Source organism: Barbatula barbatula (assembly GCF_947034865.1).
Source record: "Barbatula barbatula genome assembly, chromosome: 3".
In the NCBI taxonomy this organism is placed as follows: domain Eukaryota; kingdom Metazoa; phylum Chordata; class Actinopteri; order Cypriniformes; family Nemacheilidae; genus Barbatula; species Barbatula barbatula.
The window spans coordinates 24,196,995-24,224,179 of record NC_136764.1 but is presented as its reverse complement, the minus strand read 5'-3'; the positions used below and the strand labels follow the sequence as shown (position 1 = coordinate 24,224,179).

General features: G+C 39.5%; 1 protein-coding gene across 1 annotated transcript; it reads left to right on the top strand.

Moving 5' to 3' along the window:
- Window positions 1-10,248: 10,248 nt before the first annotated feature.
- atp6v0b (ATPase H+ transporting V0 subunit b) lies at window positions 10,249-15,479 on the top strand. Its single transcript, XM_079452400.1, has 8 exons — window positions 10,249-10,618; window positions 11,198-11,246; window positions 11,404-11,487; window positions 11,948-12,025; window positions 12,215-12,284; window positions 13,231-13,282; window positions 13,364-13,554; window positions 13,917-15,479. The coding sequence occupies exons 1-8, from the start codon at window positions 10,549-10,551 to the stop codon at window positions 13,941-13,943; spliced, it is 621 nt and encodes a 206-aa protein (XP_079308526.1). The 5' UTR covers window positions 10,249-10,548; the 3' UTR covers window positions 13,944-15,479.
- The last annotated feature ends 11,706 nt before the right edge of the window (window positions 15,480-27,185 follow it).

Genomic DNA, 27,185 nt, shown 5'->3' with positions numbered 1-27,185 from the left:
GGAAGGCTACAGGGGCACCTACGTGACACCTTCAATGTTATTTTTTCACACAAAATACTGTAGCAGAAGGACCTTGAAATTTTGTACACGTAAGAGAGAAAATTACGAATGAGATCCCTTTCAAATCTCAATTATTGCTCCTAGACGTCAATGATATTAAATGGAGAGCAAATGGAAATTTTAACATTAAAGGAGCAATGTGTAGATTTTAGCGGCGTCAAGTGGTGAGGTTGTGAATTGCAACCCAACAGCTCACTCCACCTCTCCCCCTCCCTTTCGAAGCACTACGGTGGCTGACACAGAAGGGAAGTATGTACTGTAGAATAATATAGCTCATTCTAAGATAATAAAAACATAACTCTTTATATGGTGTAATTGCTATATATACCTCTGAAGACATGTTATATCAAATATTTCTCATCATATTGACCCAATTCCAGATTATAGTACTTCTACAACCTACATTCATTTTACACCTCAATATTCTTCATATTTTTAACAATTGGCTAGTTGTACAAGATGGCGTCAATAAGCATTTGGCTGCCAGAGTCGGCAGAGCAATTTCCAGTCGTATAACACCATATGGGAATAGGAGGACTTTTGACTTTTGAATATGGGTGTTTTTTAGATTAAAAAAAGAACGTAATATGTAAGCGATATGACCGATCCTCTTTACATTGCTGAGCACTTCTTTGAGCCAAAACAACTCGAAACGACCGGAAATTAGTCTGCGGACTCTGGCATCGCAAAAGCTCACCGGCGCCATCTTGTGCAACTAGCCCAACTAGCACGTTTAGGAGAAACATCTGATATCAAATTTAAATTGGAATGAGACACAACCGAGACCTTCATTAAATCTCCTGAACTATGAACGAGCAACATCTGAGCATTAACATTTGTGGTGGTTACGTTTTCAATGATGATCTAAAATAATCTTTTATCAGCGATGATTAAAGTCAACACAAATCATTGTTGCTTTTGCAGAGCTGCGGGAGATATTCACTGCAATTGTAGACACATATATCACGCTCTGCATGATCGGTTTTGGGAAAGCAATCAGTTGGCAAACAGTGACAAATAGTGCCACCGAACCGTTCATTCCGTGCTCTCTCATTATCCTGTTAGTCTTTTATTCAACTTTTGCAAGTAGTAAACCGTGAACCTCAGGTCTAGTTCTGGCTACCGGCTGTCTTGCAGGTGATTTATTCCTAAAGTAAGGGCAAGATAATTGCAGGGACTGCTCTAGCTTCGGGTTGCTTCGGGCTATGATCATTGTGTACCGAAGCTCTCCAGCTGGGTCCGCACTAAATTCACAAGTATTCAGTTAACAGCCCAGATCCCTAATCGCACCACACCCTGTATAAAAACACCAGGCAGCTGCGCTGGCTCAATTTACCTGCAACGAAAATGTCTATCTTCTGCTGTAATGAGGTGTTAAAGCTGGTTCTGTTTGTCATGAGAACATAACTGGCAGGCAGCCCGAGTTCTCATTTGAGGACATGTCAAAATGCAAATCATCTTGGTAGAACTGTTTTCGGTTGAGAGTTTCACAGTTGGAAATAAAAAGACAATTTCAATTGGCATTCAAAATCTTATTCTAGTCAAACATTAAGATGTCCTTTGGGCGACACACTTCTCATAGAACCTGTTTCAAAAGAAAAAATGTGACTAAGCGTTTAGGTTCAGGATTTACGCAGGACTTTTGATCTCGGTTTAATTAAAGCTTTTATCCACGGCTCACCAGGGGAACATTTTCATTAATTTATCCAACAGGGAAGTGCGTAGAAGTGCATCTCTTGACAGCATTATGCCCGGGCACCATCAACACGTGGCAGGATATGCCCCATCCGATCTGTAGAGAACAGAGATACATCACACAGCAGCTCTCCCTCATTAGTTAGTCTCTAAAACGTCAGGTTTGCATCATTCAGGCTATTATTAATTTGTCGCTTTGGGCCTGCTCATATGTTCTTTTCAGCCAAGTGATTTTTAAATTATCATACATCATGTGCACTCGGATGCAACCTTGTTTTGTGACTTTTGATGTCCCTTCAGTCACATACGCCTTACAGGCCTTAACACTCATTAACTTCCATTTACTAAAGCTGAAAAGCTTTTTGCTCTCTGGGTTTTAGCTGTGGAGATGTGCCTCGAATGAATAAAACACACTTAGGATATTGATTTAGTAACAATGTTGTTTGCTCTTCAATTTGCCTCACTTAACCCAGGAAGATATTTATTTTAAATTGTCTCTCGTTCTGCATCTAGCTATGTAATGTTTTTAAATGATTTTATAGGAGATGGCTCAGCGACTGTCTCTATGACAAACAGAATCTCGGGGTGAAACTGAAGTTAGTATAACCTTACTGAGTGCCATAGCTGGTACTCATAGGCATAAGAAGAACATTTGGATGATGTATAGTAAGTCAATTATTAGTACAACAAATAATCCTTAAAGGCATAGTTCACCCGAAAATGAAAACTCTTTCATCGTTTACTCACCTCTTGTCATTTCAAATCTTTATCACTTTCTTTCTTCTGCAGAACACAAGAGAAGAACATATTTTGAAGAATTTTTGACACCGAAAAATTATGGAATCTTTTGAGTTGGATTGGTTTTGTGTCCGGTTAAGTGAAGGGGTGCCGCCATTCTTCGGGGTATTCTTTAAAATATCTTCTTTTGTGAGAAGAAAGAAAGTCATTGGAATGACAAAAAAATAAAGAGGCAGTTTTTATATATAGGACTCTGCATAATGTACATGTCAGCAATGACAACCACTTTCCCAGATAGCACATGTACGTCTGCAGGATGTCTGCATAAGATCTGGAGATCTGGAAAACATCTGATAAACATCTTAGAAAGGGCAGTTTTTCTAAATCATAAACATCTTACAGACATATTCTAGTTATTTGTATCATGACATCTGACAGCATGACGTCTCAGAGACAATGAGCAACAATCAGCATTTAGCAGACGCTTTTATCCAAAGTGACTTTTCACAGGTTAACCTGTTGACTATGTAGACATGGACTATATAAACATGCTTATCACTTGTACTGTGTATTGCCGGCAGAAATGAACATCAGTGTACACGACAGGAAGGGGTTATGGAAAGCTGAATAGCCCTAACTTTGTTACTTCTTTGTTTTGTTAAAATTTTCATAGTTTTTTGCTACATGGTGCCCTATTTTCATCAAAATGCTACTAACCGGAACACACAAGGCATGTGCTAAATAACTTTAATGGTTTCCAAACACTCTACAAGCTGTTCAATTTCCCCGTTCACTCTGTACAGCCAAACCCATAATGTAGTTCATACAGGTTTTTAAAGCCACTGCCACATCACTTTCTGTGGATGCTACCATTTCAGTCTGAATCCAAAGTTGGGGACTGGTAGACATTGTAAATCTGCAGTGTTTCCATTTTGTTTCCTTTGGAATTTCCTTCTGTTTATTGTATGTGTTTTACAAGTATTATAACTTGTTAGAACATTGGTATGCCCTGTAGGCGAGGCTTAAGCCTATATATATATATATATACTCCAGACTAGTTGTGGCTGCTGTTGTTTAATAGTTCAGTGCTGTATTACTTGCATTGGCCTGCCTTGCTAACATGCTGCCTAAAACCAGGAGTCAGCCTTTGGAGAGCTCTGATGCAATCAAAGTGCTGTTAGAGGTGTACCAGAAAAATAGTTGAATTTATGGAGACTCTTATTCTAGAGCAGTACCTTCAGGTATGTGTGTATTATACTGATGTAAAGACTTGGGTTAAAAAAAGAGACCCTGACACTGCAGAGGAAGCGTAACACAGGTTGAAGCCTACATCGCAGCACAGAGAGGACACAGGGCCTTATTTATAAACGTTGCGTACGCACAAAAGAAGGCGTACGCCACTCTCTACGCAATAATTGGTATTTATAAAAAGCAAACTTGACGGAAAAATGTGCGGTCCTTCACGCAAGCTCTGACCCAGGCGTACGCACAAAAACGGGTGAAATGAGAAATTGCGACACCGTGGGCAGACGGAACAAACACGTGAAAGTGTGTGAAACTGTAGACCGTTGTGTAAAAGAAATGGCAATACTGCCTCTCATAAATAACAAGAAGACTTCACAAAGCAAGTCTTACTATTAACAGCCTACACGAACACCCATTTGATCGATCTGCAGTGTAAAACAAACAAAATCAAACGAAAATTACAACAGAAATGCAAATGAACACATATTTGCAGAAAGAAAAGTGAAATATGTTCTGCAAGAATCTTGGCATGGTATACAATTCATCCTCATAAATGATACGGTAAACAGAACGAAATAATGTACAAAACTGATATTCTCGTCAATGTGTTCGTCTGGCGGAGCAGATAGATGCAATTAGATAGACAGATATATAAATAGATTGATAGATGTATTAATTGTCCACTGGGGAAAGTTATTTCGTTATAAAAAAAATTCTTCATCAGCTCCGGTGTCCCCTTTCCCCCACCCGTGGCAGACACACTCTGGCGATGGATCGCTAGACTCTTTTTTGTGAGGCTACATCATTTACGGCGTCTGCAACCTTTTGTCACTCAAGTGCCTTTTTGGCATTAGTAATGCCCATACTGTGCCCTCCAAACAACATTATTCTCCTCTTTTCCTCCTCCCCAACAATAACTTCTACTTCACTTTGAGTGAAGTTACCTTTTTTTGATTTCCTCTCTGTGTTTGCCAATATTTCACAATCGATGAATATTGACTTGTGGGCATTTCACGGACTATTTCTGGGCAACTATGGGCGAGACATGAAGCTGCAAAAGCTGTGCTACAGTTAGAATTGATTGTGATTTATTAAGGGAAAACTGCGTAGGATGTGCTTGTGCACGGTTTTATAAATCCGAATATTTCTGTGCGTACGCACATCCTATGTGTCATCCGTACGCCACTTCTGACGCAAATCCTACGCAAAGTTTTATAAATGAGGCCCCTGGAACTACACAGTATGCTGGTGTTCTCCCATCTTCAAAGGGTAAGTCTGAGGGATTGGGGGTGGGTTCAAACTCTCAAATGTTCCCCACAATTTATAAGCCTGCATATACTACACACCTATCATCTGCCATCATGCCCCAAATGACGCTTAAGGGAGAAAGTGTTGTACCAATCATCACTGTACTGCTAAATGGTAAACCTCTTTCAGCTTTAGAGGAAACAGTTTGTTTCCATACGTTGGTACAGGCTCAGTACTTTCCCAGAGACGCATGGACTGAAGAAGAAATAGTTGCAGTTTGTTGTGTGCATGGAGATAGCAACGACTTGCCTACTGCAAGGGTTTATAATTAGGTTGGTAATCAGAAATATATAATGAATGTTGCAATGGCTAACACGTTGCCCTACCCTGTCATTCTAGTTACTGATTTACCTGTTCTGGCTGATTTGGTGCTAGAGACTGAATGGTGTGGAGTTGTCACAAGAGCACAGAACTTGCACAGGTTTCACACCCCAAAGAGGTAAAGCCAGACTCACTTTTGGAATTGCCCTTTAGCTCTGAGACTAGCTTAGATGAGTAAAGACCTCCAGGCCTTCTTAAAGTGTACACTAAACAAGACCAGACCGACAGACAGGAGGACAGACACCATAAACAAAGAACGGAACACAGTAGGGGCAGGGCAGACATGACTATGGAGGGGTTGGACCATAAGATAAACATTAATGGGTATAGGAGGGCCAGGACCCTGCTTCCTAGAGCGGGGCGGAGGGGTGGGGAAGGAAGGTTTGGGCATGGTAGGGAAACCTCTCATGGGATGGGAGGAACTAGAACAGGTAGGGCAAGACCGTGGTAGGAAAAGGATGGGGCAATGTCGACTGGGCTATCGGCTGGACAGGAATAGGTACAGGCAGGAACGCCGGCTGCTGCACCAGACTGGGCACCGGACTGGATACCTGGGCAGGACTGGACGCCGGCTGCTGCACCGGCTGGGATGGATCCCTCACTCTCCTCCGTTGCCCCTTCCTCTTTGACCGGCCAACAGAACGTGTGGCCGGCTGCAGAGAATCGGTGGGGGGCCCGACTATCTCCGTGCTGGAAGAGCCAGACGGGGAGTCCCACGACTCCCTCCGTCCGTCCGCGCCTTCCACTGAGGCTAGCTGGTGGTGGAGAGGTAGCAAGGACAGAGGCTGACACTTTGGCGGTGGTCACCACCCCGAGCTTCAGGGCTAGACCCTCAGGGATGGCGCCCAACGGAGATGGAAAACACGGATGGATTAAGACCCTGGGCTCCGGTCGGCTCATGACTAACCCATGCGCAGGCACAAGAGTGTTAAATAACAAAACTTTATTTAAACCAAAAACCCTCAATGGGGAAAACAATACAAAGATCCAGTTGAATTTGGGGCACCTGAACAATGAACAGAGACAGGAACTTCTACAGTGCCTTCCCACACAGCTTTTCATAGTAACACAAACTTGGCCTACAATCACATTACCCTTAAAGACACAAAACCCATTCATCAGCCAGCTTACTGTGTCCAGGAAAGACTTCTGTCAGTTATGAAAGATGAGGCGGAGACTATGCAAAGTCTTGGTGTAATTAAACCTTCAGCCGGTTAAGAATTCAACTGTTAAGAATAAAGAATGCTTGTTTAACTATCCCCCCCCGACAAATACACCCTAGTTACGAATGAGACACAATACCTAGGCGATGTGCTGGGGCATGGAGTAATACGTCCACAGGTGGGTAAAGTAGAGGCCATAAAGAATGCAGAATGGCCAATGACCAAGAAACAGGTCAGTTCTTTCTTAGGTCTTGTGGGGTGGTACAGGCACTTTATTCCTAACTTCTCGGAGCGAGCCTTTGCCCTAACTGAGTAAACTAAGAAAGACAAGCCAAATAAAGATTGCTGGACTCAGGGCTGTGAGAAGGCTTTTCAGGATTTCTTTTCAGAAGAACTCTTTATGTACCGAGCCTGTTCTGCAGAGTCCAGACCTCGAAAAGACTTTCACTGTACAGACTGATGCATCTGAGCCTGGCATTGGGGCTTTGCTACTTCAGGAAGGTCAAGGTCAGCTCCAGCCAATTGCCAACACTAGCAGGAAGCTCCTTCCACGTGAAAGCAGTTGAGTAAGAGTTCCTAGCTATAAAGTGGGCATTGGACTCTTTTAGGTATTACCTGATGGGACGTAACTTTATACTTGAGACTGATCACGGGCGTTATCCTGGTTGGGCCGTATGAGGGACACAAATGTCTGTATCACTAGATGGTTTCTGGCTCTCCAGCCATTCGATTTTTAGAAAGCTGTTATATTTCCCGGTTCACACTCTGTACAGCCAAACCCATAATGTGGTATGCCCTGTAGGCAGGGCTTAATGTGTGCCCCTGTACATTTTAAGCTCATGTATACAATTTATTGTTCTTCAGATAAAAACTAAAGAAAAAAGCTTTTTCAAGTTAAATATTTCATCACTGAGAGGTGTATATTATAGTAACCAAAATAAACTAAACAGGAGAAATCAAAGCTATTTGTTTTTATTTACACAAATACTGACAACACAGTCAAATTTACTTTAATACCCTCAAATAACATTTTCTGGGGAGGAAACTGTGTGGTAGTAAACAAGATTATATTTTGCATGTGTGTAGGTTCTTTAAAAATAATCACAAGGAATTATATTTTCATAATCAATTCATATGTATAAAGATATAGACTTCTGCCTTCTTATGAATCAGGCATAGACCCAATACTAAATGAAAAAGTCAACCTTTTCCTCGAAAGGAAAAAGAGCTAATAAAAGCATATCCATAGTTTCTTCCTTAGGCAAATGTGATACACTTCTCGGTCACAGGCAGGTTAAGAGAGGAGTATTTTCGCACTTTAAATGCAATCTCCTACAAATCACAAGGATAAGATTATGTCCGCAGATTTTGGCAGTAAACCCTTAATATTTAACGTCTAAATATCTACACAGAGACAGCACAAAGTAAACTGGAAAGTTATCTGTATGTAAATAGAGTATAAAATGGCAGAACACTTCAGCACAGTGACAGACCTTAGGAAGATCCTACAGATTCACTTCACTACAGAGACTGGCAGACACTGTACACAAAATGAAACACTTGAACAACATTCCCCAATTACTTACAAATTAAGGAAACATTTCACCCTCAGTTCGCAACACCATAAAGAATTAAACCAGATTCAACAAAAGGACCAGCTAACATAAATACTGGAAGAACCCTCAACATGCACAATTAATAAAATGACAAGATGGCATTTTTACTCAGATTTGTTTGTTTTACACTGTTTGATGTTTTTAAAGTAAAATAGAATAAGGTATTTGCTCTTTCGCTATTATTAATAAAATAATTCATTTAAAATCTTTTTCAGCCTGAATATTTTACCATTTCATTATCTACATGTTTGGACAGTTGTATAATGCTTTGTTATGTAAATTCTGCTCAATTCTAATGTGCAAGTGTCAATCTTATTTTGCCTTAATCGTTGTATACTGAAAAAGAAAAGAAGAAAGCCAGAACTAAAGCTATTTCTTGAATCATCTCCTCGTATTAAAGGATTTACTGCCATCATCTGTTTGACAAGTGAACTACAATAAAAAAGACAGACTTTAATATTTTATTACTTTCTTTAAACGATCGTTAAAATAACGACAAGAACACTATTATTATTATTAGTATTATTATTTTAACCATCATCATAAAGACTTTAGCCTTTAGACTATTCTGAATACATTACTATAGCTATAGATATATTTTTGGTGAAGTGTTTTCCTGAAATGTCCCAAATCGTAGTATATCGTCCAAATATTTCCGGATGGTCTACATCTTTTCATGGCAAGGACCCCCAAATATGATGAACTTTTTTCGAGGGACCCCCTTTCTAAAATACATATCCAGTTTTTTAAATAATCATTTAAAAATGTAGACAAATAGTTCTGTATCTAAAGACGACAGCTGTTTGTAGAATTTAAACTGCAATAATCTTCAGAAAAAATTTACAACATTTGCTGTCTTTTGTTTCGCAAAAATGATCTAGGGACCCCTTATAACATTCTGGAGGCCCCCTGGGGGTCCACAGATCCCAGTTTGAACAACACTGCATGGGATGTGTTCAGCCCCGACAAAAAGTTGCCGTTCTTGTGGACCTCCTCTCCCGAGTCCACACTTGGTGGTACTGCAGACCTATAGGACACTAGGCACGAGTCCACAAGGGTACATTGGAGGGTATGTAACGGAGGTAACACTCATTCCCCGACCAACAGACGTTCTTGCGACTGCGGTGTTTAGCCTCTTCGATAGAGCGCCCGTCTCCCATCTGAACTGACGCCGGTTCGAGGCCCGCAGAGCCAGTTACATATAGGCCATTAAAACAGTACGTTCTATATAGTATGATTGGGAGTAGTATGAATACATTTCGGACATACTGTGTCCGCCATGTTTTATGGTCTTGTGACCCGTATGCTCTTTGACCTATGACTTATTAACAACAACCAGAAATTCGTTTATTGGCACCTACATTGAAAACGGACGTCCGCCTTAAAGTTTACTCTATATTTATTTGATTTACCCTGACCGTTGCTCAGCTCCCGTGGCCTCATGGGACAGATAAGTGTCCATCCGATCTGTGTCCCATTCAGGGGCTGCGTTCTTTGAAGGCTACCTGGAGCTTTGGCCCAATTCGGGGGCTGCAACCTTCTAAGGTCGCAGACATTAAAACGAGGACTTGCTCTTCAAAGCACGCAGCCTCAAAAGTCCACGAACTGAATGAGACGCCCTATAGCCTTGCAGAGGATTTCCTAACTGCGTCACCTGCTGCTCGTGTTGGGGTGACAGCCGCAGAGACGTTTCTGACTTAAAGAAATTCGAAGTCAGAAAAATTGAAATTATTTGAAAGAATACGACACATTTATGTACATTAAAACAGCCCAACAGTATATTCAACTAACCAACCGTATAAATGTAAAACACAATAATGCACTCGTGTAGTAGACCATCGGGTAATTCTCGCCTACTGTTTTTTGCATACTGAGGTTTCGGACATACTATTCATGACTCGCCTATTATGTAGTATGGAAGTAGGCGAATGAGGACGCAGCCAGGGACTCGCTCATATTAGACATGGCAGAGAGGTTCACATTCTGCCAATCAAACTCTGATCTGAGATCAGTGCTGATGTCCTAATGCTGCCCAGCCTCAGAGAATAGTGATGCTATTACAGAATCATCCTATTTTACTACCATTGATTAATACACGAATAACCCTTACATTTACGATCACATCTAAAGACCAATGAAGTTCTTGTAGGAGAACTAGCCCAAATGAGCTGAACAACCTACGGCTCTGAACGTAGTGACGTGTGCAGGTCACGTGCACTTCCGGGGCCCGTCACATGATCAGCTGACGACCGCTTCTCTTCTGATGGATGCGGGATTTACACACTTTGTGCTTCCCAGAGTCCGTCGGTATTAACTTCACAGTAGAACAATTGAATCAATACTTACATCATAGCTACAGGGTTTACCGTTAGATAGCAAAAGTGGCGCTGTTGCTGGAGTGGATGATGAACGGACACGCAATTTTATACACCGGGGTCACTTTGGCCTTCTGGACGACCATCCTGATCGTCGGTAAGTGCTGATGAGAACTAATATTATAGACACATATATCCGGACGTGTTTATCATTTCGTCATTCGTTTTCCCCCGACGTCGCGTTAGCCGAACAGTTCACTCAGCTAGCGTTAGCATCGAGCGATAGCGCGACTGCGTCAAATAAGCATTCACGTTTCATTCGTCACGACGCAATCAAATACGATTCGTGCTTTAGTCATAAATATAGATATAAACAGACAGGAGTGGTTTTATAGAATGACTTTAATTCGACGTCTGGCATTTAAAGCCGTCGCTGTACACCTGCTAACGTTATGTCTGCTAGCTCGAGTATAAACATCTCTCTCTTGCATTACGTTTGTCCTATAATCTCATTTTCTCCGCACATAACGCCACAGGAATTAATATTGCAGACAGGGGAGATATTTTTATGGTTGGTTTGCACTGTAGGTACAAGCTCATGACCAAATGAGGAAGACAAATGACTTCTCACATGACCGTGAGCTTGCACACGCATCTCCCATCGTTCAGGCTGCAAACTCGAGTTTTTATTTTCCTGCATTTGTGAAACTCTCCTAATCCTTTGATTTCTCTGCAGGTACTTGCTATACCATTTTTGACCTTGGATTTCGATTTGATGTGGCATGGTAGGTGTTCAGTAAGAGCCGAGGGTGACATTTGAGCTTCCTAATAATCATAAACACATTTTTTGTGGTTTTGTATACATTGAATATCAAACATGTATTATGAAATATATAAACGTATTAAAGGCTTCTGAATGATGCCTGGTTGACTTTGTTGCAGGTTTTTAACAGAGACTTCCCCCTTTATGTGGGCTAATCTTGGAATTGGTCTGGCCATCTCTCTGTCAGTTGTTGGAGCTGCATGGTGAGCTTAATGTCCATTTCCTCTTTTTTTCGTCTGACGAAAGAGTGCAGCTCAGAATAAACATATGGGAATTTTTGACATGTCGTAGTATTGTTTTCCTTGTCCACTTCTGCATTGCACTTTTTAAGGAGGTTCCTGCGTAATAGCATTTGACATTTTGTGCTTACATTTTATCCGCCTTAACACTGGCCTTGTGAATGTCGTGCTGTACATTTGTTTTGCGTATTTGTTATAGATAGATAGATAGATAGATAGATAGATAGATAGATAGATAGATAGATAGATAGATAGATAGATAGATAGATAGATAGATAGATAGATAGATAGATAGATAGATAGATAGTTCATGCCAAGCAATGTTTCAAACAAGTTTGGTTTTGTTATGCATTGCTCTTTTTGTACAGCCAGCCTGTGCAATGAGCGGAAAGTAACGTTGTTTTGCAACTGTGTGATTTTGCAGGGGGATTTACATTACTGGATCCAGCATTCTTGGTGGTGGAGTCAAAGCCCCAAGAATCAAGACCAAAAACCTTGTCAGGTACATGCAGCTTAGAGAACTTGACTCAGTTTAAGTTCAAGTCAGTGTGCAAACTTCTATAACATATAAATGGTTTTGATTTGAGTATATACAGTCAGGGTCAGACTGTTTTTCTTATGTTACCGAAGGCATTTTTTTACCCTCATTTGGTGCTTTGTGACTGTTAATAGTAGATGTTCTTTTTTCCAGCATTATCTTTTGTGAAGCTGTTGCCATATATGGGATCATCATGGCAATTGTCATAAGCAATATGGCAGAGGTAAGCTTAAAGTTTGAGATGTCATTTTTAGGAACTCCCTAATTGCTTTAAGTTTGTTTTTAAGAGTTTGTGGTAGAGGTCTTCTCGGGTCCAAAGATCTTTACCCGACCTGAAATGACCCGAATCATGTTTTACCCGAACCCGAGACAGACCCGATAACGTTTTTATTTTAAAGCCCCGACCCGAGACAGACCCGATAACGTTAGACCCGAGTCCGACCCATCGTATATATTTTTTAAACCCGACTAGACCTGAATGTAAACCGACGTTTATTAATGAAATTGATATGGCAATGAACACGTTGATCCTCTTGTTTTGCTCTGGCAAATTGCGCAAACTGAGGCTAAATGGGTTGTGAATCAAATCTAAATAAGTGACGACATGGCAACCACTCGCGCGAACATTCTGTCTCAACAATGTGTCCCAAACCGCGTAGTACTGAAATGTGTGCGTCTTTTAATATCTACTTCTGGTGGAAGTATGTTTTTCCTGAATACGATGGTAACTACATCGAGTGCAAACCCCGGCAGCGTTGGAAACTTCGGGATTTCAATTCTAAGATTTCAGATCACCGCGACTTTCGGAAGATTTGCGTGGCTTTCAACCGATCGGCTGACGGTTGGAGGAGAGTTGGTAACTACACGCACACACACAAGCGACGCGCTGTTATTGTACAGGATAGTTCGGGTCTTCCTCGGGTCAATTAAGCAAAACAATTTTTTACTTTGTATTACCCGAGACCCGAAGACACTAAAAATATACCCAACCCGTGTCCGAAGCTCCCGTGAATCTTTTAGACCCGAACCCGCTCGGGTCTCGGGCCGGACCTCGGGTTTTCGGATCTAAGTGGACCCGTAAAGACCTCTAGTTTGTGGTTTCGATTTTTGTGTTATGTTTGACAGTTGTGAAATATTCCTAATCGTTTTATCCATCTCGCAACCTTTAGAACTTCAGTGGTACAACACCAGAGACTATTGGTGCAAGGAACTACCAAGCAGGTACTTCTTATTTTTGATGTCAAACTGATGCCATGTAACCAAAAATGAAAATCAGATAACATGTTGAATCTGCATTTGCAGGTTACTCCATGTTTGGTGCTGGTCTTACTGTTGGTTTCTCGAACCTCTTCTGTGGCATCTGCGTTGGCATTGTGGGCAGTGGAGCCGCTCTGGCCGATGCTCAGAATGGTAGCCTCTTTGTCAAGATCCTCATTGTCGAAATTTTCGGCAGTGCCATTGGTCTGTTTGGAGTTATAGTAGCCATTTTGCAGGCAAGTTTTGTTCTTATATTGCTATGTGTTCTTTGTAGAAAGCATGGATGTGTAACAAATGATAAAGTGAATAGGTGGCCAGGCCTTATAGATTATTCAGCGGACAAATATCCCATATAATCCTTTTTTTAGAGCAAAATCTTACTACTTAATGTATACCTAGTTCCACACAAAAGATGAATATTTTTCACCATTTCCGACATGCATACTTAAATTAAAAGAGATTATTCAGATACAAAGCACCTTATCAAACCAAAGTCATTTTTATACTGCAATTACAGTTTTAGCTCCCACAGTGATTTATTATAATTTCTTAGCATATTGATATTTATGTATAATGTTGGACTTTTTTCTTGTTTTAGACATCGAAAGTAAAAATGGGGGATTAGATGACTACAGGACCTACCGATCAAAGATGCTGTGTTGCCCGGTGCAAACGGAGGGTGTAAATACATAGTAAATTATTTAAATGTATTTTTCTTTGTGTCTGTTTTTAACCATAATTTTCGGAAGATTGAAATATTGTGTCTGCACCAATTTGTCTTTAAAAGAGTGCATGGAACAGTCGATCTTTATTTCCCACACATAGTTTGGAAAGAAAAGTGTAAACATGTGATGGTAATATCAAACATTTTTGATCTTTTAATAGAGATATTTTATTTGTTATGAAAATATAGTCCAATAAATATAAACCCAGTGAGGAATCTGACTGTCAGCAGACCCGGGATTAGGGTCTGTTTTGAATTGTTCACTGTATTTGTAGTGTACAGTACAGAAAGTGAACGTTGCATTAGTGTGGTCATTTGCATTCGGTGGCTGTAAATTGTGTAGTATTCTCTTGGTCGTTGTATGCAAGAATTTCTCGAAATGGAGTGAACGGCACCTGATGTATCCAGTGAGCTTGATTTATCCTCACCCTCTTGTGTTGTGTTCTTTCACACACTACTGAATTCAAGTAAATGACTGTGTCTACGAACAGTAATCATACCACAAATGTCTCCAATCTCATTTCTACCAGTGGAAAATCTCAAATCTTTAGGGCACCCTTCAAATCTGTTTGTTTTAAGATTAGAGGATATAATAATCTGATGTTTGTACATATTAAACGCAGTTGTTTGATTGTTTTGTGAAGCATGAGGGTGTTAACCATTCTGTATTTTCCTAGATACATATTGTCTCGTGATTTTTGTTTATTTTGTTTAGCAAGAAGGGGTCTTAATCTTCAGGTCAATGAGGTTACTGTAGAATGTTTAAACTATGTCTAAGCTGTTTGAAAGATATGTAACTATCTCTTTATTGCTTGGGTCAGGTGGTGCAGTACTCTTATTTGACCCGCTGATTATGAGAACCTGTTTTAAGAGCATTCCAATGCTTATTCTGTCTTTAATGTTTTTGTTAAGTGCAGGTATATATATTAAACATGATCGTACTAACCCTTACACTGTACATGAACACAAATGAAGATCTCTTTTGAGCTTAAAGTTTAAGTCATGATACACCCCATCTCTGGTTACTCTATGGTCTTGTGAATAGCTCTCAAACTAGTGACCAAGATTCTCATTCATGTACAAACAAGTCTGCTTGTGGTGTTCTTGATTATTGATTTGTTTATTATATACAGTACGTGTTGATTTTGAAACATTCCAAATCATACATGGTTTTAATAACTTAACCTGCTGTTGCCACTGAATAAAATGCAGCAGATGTGCCCTTGCAGATAGTGACCGCTATGAGTCTCAGTGTTCTCCAGGACCAGGATTGGGTGTGTAGTGTAGTGGTTCAGTTCAGGAGTCTTATGGCAAGGATGAATTCTTACCTATTTCTCCTGTTTCTGATGTTTATGTGGTGATTTCATTGTTTTGATGTGTACATTTGGATCCTCTTCATAACTGTCCTTGAAGAAATAAAAGAAATGTGAAAGTCAATTCAATACAGTCCATTTCATTTGTATAATACCACTTATAATAACTTTCATCAAAAGTGATTTATTATGTGAATATGTATTTTAAAAGGGCGCATCACACACAAACTTCTGAGATGGGATTGTACACACTTTTCTTTCGTTCATGTACAAGTGAATTGTTTTACATAAAGTAAAATTATTCAGATAAATAATGTTGTAGTTATTTAACAAAATTAATTATTTTACTAAACAATAAGATGATAAAAATAACATGTATTGTATTAAACGTATGCATTAAATAAAGCATAAGCCTACTAATTTTAGCGAGCAGATGGTTACATTGAATATCCACCAGATGGCGCCACAGTATTCAAAACCTTTAAATGGCGTTCATTGGATGAGTTATACCACGGGCTTTTTGTTGTACTTTATTTATTTTGTTAAAAAATAACATAACGGTGTATTTTATTGTTGCCCCAAATGATATTTTAATTATTGCAAACTGTGGGAACTAAGCATTTCACTAAACATTGGTTGTGTATGTGACGAATAAAACTTACAGTGAACACGTTTGCCAATGAATAGAAACCAAGTTTCTGCAACAACATATGTGGCTCAAACTTAACTTCCGGTTGACCTCCGCGAAGAATCACAACTCTTTAGTAGTTTTAATACAACTGATCACAACGATCAATTATTCATATCAATTAATATAAAATGAAAGGCGTGTGCATCAAATGAAATCGTAATTTAAGAAATTGGCACAGATTTCTTACTGAGAAGTTTGTGCTTCGACCCGGGGCCCGTTTCAGAAAGGAGGTTTAGTGAAAACTCTGTTTATATTGTGATGAATAGGGCACCTGAGGTATGAGTGATGGACACGCCCTTTAATTTGAAAGAATGGACGTGGTTAATTAAATGAGTGGTTACAGCTGAATGAAGAGTTCACAGGTAGACGGCCTTCCGTTCAACACAGAGGATATCCAAGGACTTTACGGTATCGTCCTTCGACCGGCAGGATCACCCTCTACAGTCTGACACGAGTATTCGGATACCTTGGTCAGCAGCTCTCCTAACTCCAAGTCGTACACCTCACTATCTACAGGAAGCCCCCCACTAACTGTCTGTCTTCACCGCCGGAGATACTAGTTACCTCGAGCGGCCGTTTTAACGTTTCCCCACAGGTGAGAGCTCGACCCAAAAATCCTCCCGAGTAGAACTCAAGCCATGCTTAAATAATGATCCTCTCCAATCAGCTGTAACCACTCATTTAATTAACCACGTCCATTCTTTCAAATTAAAGGGCGTGTCCATCACTCATACCTCAGGTGCCCTATTCATCACAATATTAACCATGAGGGAAACTCTGGGTTTACAGTTTCAGAACACGAGGTTGGTCAAACCAGAGAGAGCGGCCTGTATCTGAAAGAGAGGTCACTTATACTCAGAGTCAGTAACCATAGTAACTTACTCATTCATGGCTCACATTGTGATCACACACAGACCATCCCATTGATTAATATGTCATATGTGCTTTAGAGGATTCGGTACATGAAGAGGCTTCGTTCATTCATAGGGATGCGCTTTGATTTCAGGAGAGCAATTTAGGACCCGAGTGGAATTTTGTCATTTCCCTTTGCATTAGTATTAAAACCCTGGCGTTTTTCTTTACAGTGAATTAGATACATCAACATATATATATATCCTCCATCAATAAATCAATAGCATCAGCCATAGGCTACGTGTAAGAACATCATTTTCTATGGATGCTGAGAAATGACTTAATAAAGAGCATGAATAAAGATATTAATAAATGCAGATATACACGTTGAAATGAAGCGATAAAAGTCATATACATTTCATCTTAACGAGCAGCCAACCCAACTCCAATCTGCTCAGAGCAGGGTTCCAACCGTCGATCAAAATAACAAATAAGAATTTAATTTTTCTGTTATTTCATTCATTAAATGATTCATTTATTTGTTTATTGGTACATTTATTGATGAATTCATAAGTAAATCCACTGTGCAGTGCGGAAAGTGTGTCTGGCTCTCTTTCTGCCGCCATGTTGCTTTTTTGGTGCCGATTAATCGTAATGTCGGAGCACCATTTTTCTGTATGCACAATTTTTTTAAACTTATTTTAGCTTGAATTCAATAAATAAATAAACCGAAACGAAATAAAGACACTAATGTTTTTTTCATTGTTGTGTTATTTGCCTGTAGCTCTTCGTGAATCTCAGTCATCATTTACAATGACTTCACTCGAGCTGTACGTGTTTCATATTCATGAAATGTTTATAAACAATATGACATATCAAAGTGCTCCCTGGGGAACACTGCAGCATTATAATGGTCGTGAGGTGCAGGCTATGTTACCTAAAAACAGCAAAATCTGCATAATGGAAATGATTCCACAGATCATCACTTGGCAGTGAACTAGGTTAATTTAGCAAAAAATGATGTAATGTAATGTTACAGTGCAAATTATTAATACAAAACACAAAGTTTAAACACAAGTTGAACAATTTTCTGAATGACTCTATAGCAGGACTGTAGTTATCTGAGGGAACTCGGTCGGGTGAGCTTCGCACCTGCTGCCAGCTGTGGCTTCTTAACTGTTCACTTAAATGTCACATATTAAAAGCAACAATGCGGTCACACTTCGACTGTATGCTCTGGGAAGTATCGTATGTCAAGGTTAGGCGATATATTATATATATGATAAGTAGAAACGAAGCAAATGCGTTTATTACCGTTTCGAGCTTCTCGAGTTTGCACGCACTTGATCCCGGTAAGCGCCCGTCCACCGCGCATGCGCAGGAGACCCAACAATGAAAAAACAGTCATTAGGGGTCGTTATTTCGATTTGGTTTATTGATTTATTTATTTATTGGACTTGCCGTTTCAAGATGAAATAAGAAGAAAATCGTCGTTCTTAATTTTTCCGTTTGTTATGTTGAATGGAATAATCAAATGATCAGACGATACACGGACCACCATCCTCCTTATTGAAACGGGCCCCCGGTAAAAGACAAGCTACTCAAAACAAAACATTAAAGGAACAACATCACACCTACAGATCCAGGCCCTCTTGCGGTAGATAAGCCAACTGCAGTTTGAGCCCTCCGTGTCTCCGTACGGAAGAAACCTGCCTCTCTCTCCGCTTTCATTCGCTCATCCTTGTCTTCACGCCAAAACAACGATCGGCCAGATGAATATATACGACAAAATATAGGGTCTGATCACCGGAGTGTGCGCTTTCGTGTAGGACTCTGGACATCATGGCTCTACGCGATATTCCTGCAGCATGGCACCATCCTTTCCTCGGTGTGCGTTTGTCTCCGAAACATGAATTAGTCGCTGTTGTGAGCAGGAAGAAATAACGGGACCTGGCAAAGCGACTCTTGGTTTTGATGTGGATATTATGCGAGCGTTGAGTAAACTGTCTGTTTTTCACACAGATGACACATTTGTGGCTGAACTGACAGTTCTGGGTAAATAGACAGTCAGCCGAAGTGAATACAACAAAGATGCGTCCCCTATAGAGAGGAGGAGGGTCTGGGCTCGCAAAAGATCGAGGTAAGAAATTGTGTGTTAACAGAAATGTATCGACTTGGTTTAAACGATGCTCTTTGTTTCCCTCTATGTCACACGCTATCTTTATTGCCTGCCATCTTGATGTTCCACATGACACAAAGATGTTGTGATGAATACAATCCGAACTCTTGGTCCGTCTCGATATCTCGCAATGTGATCGACATCCAGGTTGCATCTGCTCGTTGCGTGTTCGAGCACGAGCGCAGGGGTGATGCTGTTGAAGCGCTTGTGTAATGGTACCCACAGCATCGCACGGCAGCCTGGCAGGACATGTGTCTCTTTGTGGCCGGAGACCGCACGGAACCTTTTTGAGCATCACTTGCTATGATTTTGTTTCATGCATTTATAACTGGCTTCTCTAAATACACAAATACGTTGTTGTGTATTCGAAAGAAGAAGCAACTGCTCATTAATATTAATTAAAATAAATAATTGTTTTAGTTCAAATTCATTAAAGTAATAAATCATTTCTTCTTATTTTTATTCAAATCTATTTTAACTGGTTTATAACTTATGAAAATATATAACCGCCAACAGTATTTGTATAATGCATTGAGATGTATGGCGCATATACGCTTTGAACAAAGCTTTACTTTGTTTACTAAGCCAAGTCTTTCTTAAGATGCTGTAAACATCTTAACAACCATAAGTATGTCTTGTTTTAAACATTTTCCTTTTAACCTTTTGGGTATAGATTATGGATGGGAGCACAACATGTGCACTTTTTGGGGCAACTGCTGCGGAGTCCAATTAACGTCCTGCTGTCTACCTGCTGTACTACATTATTATAATCAGCGATCGCTGTAATTCTGTTCATTTCATAGATAAGAATACATTCCCAAGGCCTTGCTTTTTATAAAAGAGTCTGATTTGCTGTCTCTGCTAGAGGTCATCATATACTGTATGTGGTACTGAGGCCATTCTGTGCGTTTGTTTGATGTGTTATGTAATACAAAGTTAAAGAATTGAGAAAAAGAAGCTTTCTGTGGCTCTGTATTTTTTCATGATCCTAATTTAGGAAGATTTTCTATCCTGAATCTTTAAATTGTATAACAACGATAACGGTACCGTCCGTACAGTTTTTCAATCCAGGTTTAATGTCTGAAACAGGATCAATTATGAAAACGAAAATGATTTGCACAGTGTTCATTTGAGACGAAGAAGTGACCACTTCCAGTGATTCTGAATGAAACAATCGACTCCATTCACTGTGTCACACTTGTCTATGGTGCATCCAGATGACTTCCTCTCACTGTATGTATCCGTTTCTCTCATTCACTCAAGCACAATCTGTTTTCTAAGTCCTCTTTCTAGCTCAATATATGAGAGGCTGGGACAGATTGTCCACCGATGCATTTGCTGTTTGTTTTCAACGGGAGTTGCTCTGTTTGGCTAATCCACCAGAGATAAATGGCCTTTCAAGTCTGCTGTGGCCAACCGAATTGTTTAAGTTTGAATGGGAAATGAAATCTCAATATATCTATAACGGCTGGTGCTGTTTTGAACAGATGTCCAGCATAGGAGGCATTTTCTTCTAATTGAAACTGGATTTAGGCACTGGATCACTGGTCATACAGATGGGGACATGTCTATGGAGCGAAACCTGTGGGTGCCTGGATTTGTTGTCATGGGAACAGTGAAACCAGTGACACAAAGGTGACAGTACTTTGTTTTGTACTCCGGCTCTGTTCAATCGGAAATAGCTTGTCGTTCACAATTTCAGACGTTTTAATAAAACGTTAGTCGCACCTTTGCGTTCGGTGTGTAGTTGTATTTTTGAGGGTATTCAGATGAACTGAGATATATCCAGATGCCAGCTTCCAGGTCCATGCAAAGGAAGGCTTCAGCTGTACCAGTTTCATTTGTGTCTTGGTTCTGTGTGGAGTGAATAGCTGGACTTGAGTCAGGGGGGGTTCAATGTTGTTTGGTTACGAACATTCTTGAAAACATCTTTTGTGCTCTGAAGAAGAAAAACATCAACATGAAGGTCAACGACTAATAAGATAATCTGTGGGTGAACTATCCATTTAAAGCATTCATCTTTGAATTTCATCTTTTTCTGAGTTTTCTCCTTCTAGTTTTTTTAAGCTAGTTTGCACAAAATGTTGTGTTACTGTTTGACCTCACACCTTCGTACTTTTCTTCGTAGTGTTGTAAGTGATGTTTACGCTTACAAAAGCCTATACTTTACTTGAAAAGTATAGGCTACTCGTTAAAAAATGGAAAGTATAGCCGAGTGGGTCTTCAATCGTGCCAAGTATTATCTGAAAATGATGGCACGTAATCATCTCACCAAGCAGGTGCTGGCCAGACATTTCCAACTAGAGCAAGACGAAGGTCTTCAAACTGGAAATAAAGAAATATTCAGTGTCCTATCGGTCTGTATGATCCCAGTCATTAAGCTATTTTAAGTCTTATCTCTTATTAGTGGAGGTTATGTTGTTTAACTTGTTAAGTTGTTGAATCAGATTTTTTACCACATTGACAGCTTTAATTTAGGCTAAAACAGTGTGAAGCTTGAATAATCAATGTTAAGCCTTGAACGATGTGACGTGAAATGTATTTCGCTGCAGATTGTCTGTTTCCACTAGTTCGGTTTATTGTTTTACAGGAACTCGAAAAAATCAGTTTGACTGATTTTATGAAGTAATCCAGTATGTGTAATTTCAGTACCACCCATCAAACGGAATTGCACAAATAATGTGCGTTTTAAAATGAAACTAGTAAAGGTGAGTGTTTCCCAAACACTTTGCCATCTGCCAGTATTCATACAATCTGCCCGCCTCTAAATTCACACTATTGGTTGAGACAGTTTTTCTTGTCTCGGGCTGGTTGAGATGCTCCAAAAAAAACGCAGGATAGCATCATGTTAATACAGGGTTTAAATATTTTAGGTAGTAAATTGAGTATTCGGAATATTTAAAGTTTTTGCAATCAAGAAATTATTCTACAACTTAGTAAAGGAATAGTTTACCCCAAAATGAAGTTTCTTTCATCATTTTCTCTTGTCATTTCAAACATGTGTTACTGCAGAACGCCAAGGAAGATATTTTGAAGAATGTTGGTAACCATACAACGACACCCATTCACTTTCATTCACTGTTGTAAACAAAACCAATGCAAGTCAACGGGGGCCAGTGTTGTTTGGGGGCCATCATTCTTCAAAATATCTTCGTTTGTGCTCTGCAGAAGACAGAAAGTCATACAGCTTTGAAATAACAAGAGCGCGGGTAAATGATGAAAGACATTTCATGTTTGGGTGAACTATCTTTTATTAGGTTGCAGTGGGGTTTAGGCTTTCTAACAACATTATATCATTAGACAACACTGTTACTCAATACCTTATTTAGTGTTTTAAAGGAAATAAACTCGACTAACAAAGGTCTACAGAAAAGATTCCTGTACTGAATATCAATGTCTTGATCTGATTCATCATGAATCGTTTTATTGTTTCCACTTCACATTCTGATCTTGAAGCATTGTTATCATTAGGAGTGGCACTCAAATTCAGAGTCATAAAGTGTGATCTCCACCTCTTCACTTCAACTCACAGCTGCTGTGAGCTTTCAAAGAGACATTTCACACAAAATGAAATTTGAGAGTTTTATCAAAGATAAAATATTAACATGATGTGTTACTGCCATTACAATGAGAGGAATGCAACGCTCAATTCGTCAGCACTAGCGAAGAAAGCCCCACCTTCCAGTGGCAGAACGACAAAGACTGACGATTCTCTGGGTCACAGATAAATGATTGACGTAAGTAACTAACCAGAGGCATTGCAAACATGCGGGATGAGTTCTGTTAACGGTCTTTGGTTTCATCATTTGGTTTCTTACATTTGGCAGACGCTTTTAATCTAAAACGATTTACATTGCATTGTACTATACATTTGTTTCTGACTATGTGCAGTCCCCTGGGATCCAACCCATGACCTTAGCGTTGCTAACGCCACGCTGTAACCACTGAGCTACAGGAAACCTTTCTTTACACTGTATGGAAAAGTGGTCACTTTATCAAAATAATGCAATCTTTACTTGTGTGTTTTGGAAGTCGGCGTGTACTGTATGTTGTTAGGCGAGCTGTAGAGAGCAGGTTGTGTGCAGGTAAGGTGAGTGATGTCATGTCCATAGGGAGGCTGGGATTCAGGGTAATGAAATGGCAGCCAGAGGCCAAAGACTCTCAGCTCTGCTCTTGTCACCTGCTGCCGGGATCATTTAGCAACTTTTTATTCTGTACTGACACATAGCTCACATACATGTGGTTGTCATGGTCATTATATGGTTCGGACGGTATTATGTGGATGGGATGTCTGGATTTGTTTGTCATCCATTTGGATAAGAAAAATTATGATTTAGTAGTAGATGATTTAGAAATCGTGACAATTCTATAATATTATAGACGTTAAACACAGTCTAGGTTTAAAACAAGCCTACAGTCAGTGATACTTTTCATTATATGGTGTGAGATGTAAATAACTGTCTAACATTAAACGTATACATATATGGTCACACTGTATTGTGGTGTTCTGATAGAATAATCTTAATCTGTGAGCTAATCATTCATCTGTGACCTACTTACAATACGTAAAAACTATTGTTTTTAAGCAGTGCTTTTTATATCCTGCACAGTTTGAGCAGTCATTGGATGTAGAACAAAAGGTTTTATCTCATATTCACACTTTAGTGAACACATACCGTGATGTGTTTTGAATTCATTACAGCGAGAGGAAGTGAAAAAAGATCAAATTCAACAGTGATGTTTCGAAGGAATTCAAACGTTATGCTTATTTACTCACCCTCATGTCATCCAAGACGTCCGTGTCTTTATTTGCTTCTGTAGAAACTAATACAAGGTCGTTGAGGAAAACCTTTCCGGATCTTCCTCCATATAATGGATTTAATGGGGGGCAAAGTCATTTAAGGTCCAAATATCAGTTTCTTCGCAGCTTTAATGGCGAAACGCGACACCAGCCGGTGAATTAGGGTGTTTTCTAGCTAAACGGTCAGTCATTTTTCTAAGAAAAGTTCATACATTTAAACCACAAATACACGAGGAAAACCGTTCAGTTGCTGCTGGATGTTTTGCGGAACACATGTTTGAGCCAGGTTATTGTTTAAAATGGTCCGTTCCTGTGATTGCGGGAATTCGTGAACGCGCAACACGGTTGGGTGCAAGCCCTGCATTTGTGGTTAAAAAGTAGGTTGCCCACCATTTAATCCATTATATGGAGGAAGATCCGGATATGTTTTCCAGATAACAACCTTGGATTAATTTCTACAGAAGAAATAAAGACACAGACGTCTTGGTTGACATGATGTTGAGTTAATAAGCATAACATTTTAATTCTAAAGTGAACTGTTCCTTTAAGGACTTCATCATTTGAAAACATAATTTACTCACCCACATGTCATTACAAACTTGAATGTCTTTCTTCTGCAGAACACAAAAGAAGATATTTTGAAGAACGCAAACAACATTGGACCCCATTGACTTCCATTGTATGGACAATTTTATTTCTTAAAATATCTTTGTTATTCGTTCACTTTCAGTTTTGCAACTTTGTAGACTGCTTACATCCACACACAGCAACATTACAGACTGCACAACATTTAATTTTAAGGACATTGTAATAGTTACCCTTTAAATACCAATGGAAAATATAAGCACAGCGACTTACTTAGTTTTTTCGTTTCATTGTTATAAATGCTCTTAACAAAACATTGTGTGGCACATTAGTGTTTTCTAATAATAGCTGTTAATAGAATCTGTCAGCGTTACATCTCATGGTTTACATCTACATTAAGCTAGGCAGTGTGCAAACAGATGACTAATGCATTCTTTGTGAACTGCAGTCATTTGTCAATTTAAATTATATAAAAACTGCAGAAGCCACCCACCTAAATCTCCCCGAACTGTTCGGCCTGTCCATTTTAATATCGCGATCACAGACAGGAGTTAAAAGTCTTTGTGAATGAGTGTGCAGAGGGGAGAGAGCGACCGAGTGATTCATATATTGTTAGGAACAGCTTCAGGCGCTGGGAGATGACTGTATCTGTCATTTCCTGATGCAGATGTGATTTCTGAAGCACAAGATAACACGCCAGATGTTTCTTTTATTGAGTCACCCTTGCTGTGCATCACCTGCTTCCATTTAGCTATTGCTTTGTATTTTCAAAAAAAGGACACAATACAATTTTCGCATAATTATTTTGGTTTTTCACAAAACTATTCAGTACTTGTGTCACACAAGCAGTCACTGTGCTTATAGATATTTCTCATTACTAGACCAAATTATGGTTGCCTTTATGTTTATTATCACAATGTCCTAATCATGGCAATCACAGCCTTATAGTGATATAAGAGCACTATCACACGACTACAAGAAGGATATTGCATTTACGTCATATTTGCCTTAAAGGAAATAGGGAACTACAAAGGACACAAATTTGAGCCCAGCATAACAGTTAACAAACTTCCGTTTCTAATTCCAAACCATCACCAACAAGCGCTTGTTTACAGTAGCAAGTTCTCTCTCTCTCTCACTCTCTCTGTTAACATGGCAGGTCGCAACCAACTTAGTTCAGTTGCATACCGCTAGCTACTGTAACAGCTAAGACACTGCAAAATGTGCGTGTTTTACTTAGTTTCATGAGTCCGACTTAGTTTAGTGGCTTCAACCGGCACAAACGGTGAAGTGGTTTCCATGGTGATACTGGTGGAATATCGCATGCTCTCAGCCAATCAGATTCGAGGACCAGAAAGAACTGTTATATAATAAAATATCGATTTCAGAGATTCTGTGAGACTGCAGTGTTCACTGTGAGTTTATAAAAGTTTCCTGTAAATGTGTGATACGAATAAAAAATGCTCATAAACAACAGTTTAAATTGTAACCTCACTTGAAACGAGTGAAGGCTTGGACCCAAGAACAGTATTCTTTACGTCACAACTTAAGCACATAACAATTATTTTTTTCCATACATGTTCTGTTAAGACTTTAAGCTGCAAGCAAACTTTGTTCTCTCCTTTTTACTGTTAATGTTTAGTTAACGTCGAATTGTTTAGTGATTGTTAGTTTCGAGGCCAACATGAATAATTTAGGCAAACTGAGAAAGTGCCACTGTTCGGTCTGTTGGTTATGAAAAATTTAGCATGTAGTTGCTGTAGGTGTTTTTTGCCAGCTTATTTGCCGGATGCCTTATTTCATGCATTAGTTCATGACTATGTTATGTGAAATATTCATTCACTTCCATTTTCAGCTTAATCCTATATATTATTGAGCAAGTGCCAGTTAACCTTTCTGTACTTAGTTACTTCTACCGTTTTATGGGAGGGAAAATTATTGTTTATTAAAAAATGTATTGTCATTTTATTATTACATATTTTATTATAGGGTCATATTTGACTCAGAGACTTTATTATTGATTATTATTGTGTTTTTTAAGACTGAATTGCAAAACTTTTGGCAATTTCACCAGTGACATGCAGAGTAAGCCTCTCTTTTTTAGAGTATAAGTACTCTTCTTGCCTTTTCTACTAGGTCCTTGAAGCTGTGATGAATATTTCAGTAGCCTTGGTATTGGGATTTACAAAATACAAAATATTTGAGACAACTTTCAAATCAGCGAGTATGCTTACTCATTCTAGTTTACAACAGAGAGTCAAGCATGAGAAAGACTTTCTAAAGACAGCCGAGGCGATCGTAAGACGTTTTGCAAATCTGTGATTTTGACAATATTTATGATATACTTCAATGGAGTAGTAAACTGGACTGACCTCAGTCTTATTGGGTTAGTGTTCTATCGATGTCCTAAATTAACGGCCATTACCGTCCTGAAGCATCCACCCACTCTAGAGCTTGAGGGACAGATGCACACTGCATTCTCTGCATCTCTCATGGCTTTTTTTAGCATTTAACCTGAATGACCTGAGGAAATGCAATAATTAGACGGAGTGCATCTCAATCTCATTTGGTTGGATCAACTACGACGAGACTGATTTCATGTCTTTTGAGGAAACGTATGGCTTCAGGGTTTAGATATGTTTTCTTCCCTGCTACTGTATATGGGATGCAGCACTTAGCGGGATGTCTGAATTGTCAGTATACATGATACAGTAGACAAACC